At 37.8% G+C, this 2,817-nt stretch overlaps 1 protein-coding gene across 1 annotated transcript in view; it reads left to right on the plus strand.

Moving 5' to 3' along the window:
- The first annotated feature begins 1,393 nt into the window (after positions 1-1,393).
- The window catches only part of LOC117106260 (probable C-mannosyltransferase DPY19L1), a 28,062-nt gene continuing 26,638 nt past the window's right edge, over positions 1,394-2,817 (plus strand). Inside the window, exon 1 of the mRNA XM_033247617.1 lies at positions 1,394-1,624. Within this exon, the coding sequence (XP_033103508.1) occupies positions 1,441-1,624 (184 nt within the window). The 5' untranslated portion in view covers positions 1,394-1,440. The remainder of the gene's footprint in view (positions 1,625-2,817) is intronic.

Here is a 2,817-nt window from a genome sequence, read left to right on the forward strand (position 1 = left end):
CCCCCCCCAAAAAAAATTCAAAATTCAAAGGTCAACATTTTTCCCAAAGACGTATTTTCTAGGGCCTTTTTACAGATGACATAAATAAAAAGACATTGATGAGGTACCAGCAGTGAGTCCAAAGACCAATTGCCAATTGCGTGACGTAATCTATCTCGATTCCAGCAATTCTGAAACTGAGCAGGCTGCCATCCGCTTCAAACTGGTGGCGCTGTAATCGATTTTCCTGTCTCCCACTGAAAAGTTCCCAAAAATTATGATCACGACCCACCCAGAAAAAAACTGGATTACTGTTACAGCACGGTGTGAATACATCCAAAGCTGAGTCAAAAAATGAGAAATTTTTATTTAAAAAAACTAGAAAAACCCAAAAATATATCTGTACCTTATGTGCAACAGGTGTGACTATGTGATACCCTCTATAATACAGTACAGGAGGTGTATACCTACTTGTCATTTGGAACCATTTTCACCGGGGCCTTTTTTCTGGGGACGTTTTTTTAGTGGCCTTTTTTCTCGGGGCCAGTTTTTCCTGGGGCACTTTTACCTACATTCCAGTACAGTGTATACTGGGACAATAATAATGTTTGAAAAGTGTGTAACATAAGAACAAAATAAGAACATTTTGAGCCTGAAATTGGCCAAAAAATAAGAACACTGAGCCTGGGCAAAATTTTACTGGTTCTTATAAAAAAAAAAGTGTGATGTCTATCACCATGGCTGAATTTGACAGTAAAAATGCAGTCTCTGTGCTTTGCATTTTGTGACCCTTTTGTAGAAATAGAAGTTTTTTTTTTGTTTTTGTTTTTTTTTTGTTTTTTTTTTTGCGCAAAATAGGGGGAACATACGCCACTCCCAAAATCCGCCACTGTACGTGGTTAATAAACAATTTTTTTGGGTGATATCTCCCCCTCTACATCCGCTTCTGTTGAAAGTGTTGTTACTGTAACTGTAATCATGGACCTATTAATAAGATGTATGTCTTTTCCCTTTACTTAAGTTGCTGGATAAGCATTGCGTATTGAAAGTCAGATGGCAGTTGTACAAATCGTAGTTATACGGTTTCTGATTGCACCGAACTAAACTAACTTGTCCGGTGATAAAAGTTGAAATCCGTGTGTTTCCAAGCGTATTGGACTCTCCCACTATAATTTGCAGATGTGAATTGTAAAATTGCAAAGTATGAACAAGCTATTGTCCGTTTTTATTTTAAGCATATTATATGAAGTTCCTTCAGATGTCTTCAATATGAAGTATATTGGAGCAACAGCTACGGAATCGGCTAAATTAGTTATTAGAACATACCATTTACTTCCAATACATACCCCTAATTAATAATAAGTAAATCCAAATAATTAATTTTGATCGCTTTCTGAATCCACTCCGCGGCTCCCCTGAGACGGAGTCACATTGTCATCACAGAGGGAGCCTCAGCGCGTAATGCAAAACATGGCACTCAAGCAGAGATTCTCGAAGGACCATTCGCGAGCCCAACATGTAAATAATGTTGCAGGTAAAAGCTCAAAAGCGAAACCTAAATTCAGCAAATTGAATGGAACCACTAATAAAGGTTCCGCTTTGTCTGATGTATTCACTGGAAGAATGGTGCTTATACTGTTTATTGGTAAGTCTTATCTTGAATCGTAATACTAGGTAGGCCTAGGCTAGGCCTCCTCTTCTGTCATCCAATCAACCGGTTTCGGTTTTAAAAGCCAGGCCACGGCACGGAGGATGTGTTACGGTTGTTTGTTATGTCAACCTAGGCCGACCTAGGCGATATAGGCCGGTTATGGGCCAAAGCGGCCGCGAGTCGATAAAACAGTAATTTATAAGGAGCGCCAAGCATGTAGTATGCAATATGTGTATCTTGGACAATAGCATCAGAGTGTGATATGAACATTGTTTTTGTAGATGGAATTCGTATTTTTTGGCAATTTTGATTAAATTTGTACCTCCCAAAGAAAAGAAAAAAAAAAACTAAATATAAAATTTGTTATTTCCACAGTAAAGATTGAAAATATATCCTACATTCTTAAATGTTTTTTTTAGCCAGATCTCATTTTATCTGTCAGTGTTAGTATTCCATGTGTCAGACCCATAATTGTAACCTTCTTCCGACGGTGTAAGTCACACCGATGATATCGTAGTTATCGAACAAGCGGTTGATGAGACTGACACCTGATAGAAACAAGGCAATTCAACAGAAGGACGCACATCTCCGCTATCGAACATAGTGTGTGCGTACAGTCCTTTGATCTTTACTGTGGCATCAACAATCCGATACTAGTTGCGAGTACAGCCGTCAATTATTAGTTTATGCGTGCCATACGTTTTATGGTGTAAGTTACTATTTTATTAATTTTGGGTACACTTTTTTTTTTTTATAAAAACCAGTAAAATTTTGCCCAGGCTCGGTGTTCTTATAGACCGTGGGTAAATCAGCTTAGTTTACGAATTCTGTGACCCACCGATCCGCGCTACTTGGCATTCGCACAAAAATGTCAATACTATTTTATTGAAACATAATATAATTGTCAGCAATCGTAAATTTGGGGAAACTGTAACCAAAAATGAGAATTTATCTTTGAAAAAATAATGTCGCTCACGAAAGCAGTACCCAATCGCAGCACAGTTACCGTACCTGTTAAGCATTGATGAGACGCTATTAGCCAATCACAAACGTTCTTGTAAACTCGGTAACTAATGTAAACAATGTCACGAGGAAAGTGACAATGTGTAGCAATTTGGACGAAAGTTCTCCGGTTTTAGTGGAATATTTCAATATGATATAAGTATACCAGCTTTTAAATAAAATAC

This window comes from Anneissia japonica, unplaced genomic scaffold (assembly GCF_011630105.1).
Source record: "Anneissia japonica isolate Jap-2015-1 unplaced genomic scaffold, ASM1163010v1 scaffold1356_len1145284_cov175, whole genome shotgun sequence".
NCBI classification, from domain to species: domain Eukaryota; kingdom Metazoa; phylum Echinodermata; class Crinoidea; order Comatulida; family Comatulidae; genus Anneissia; species Anneissia japonica.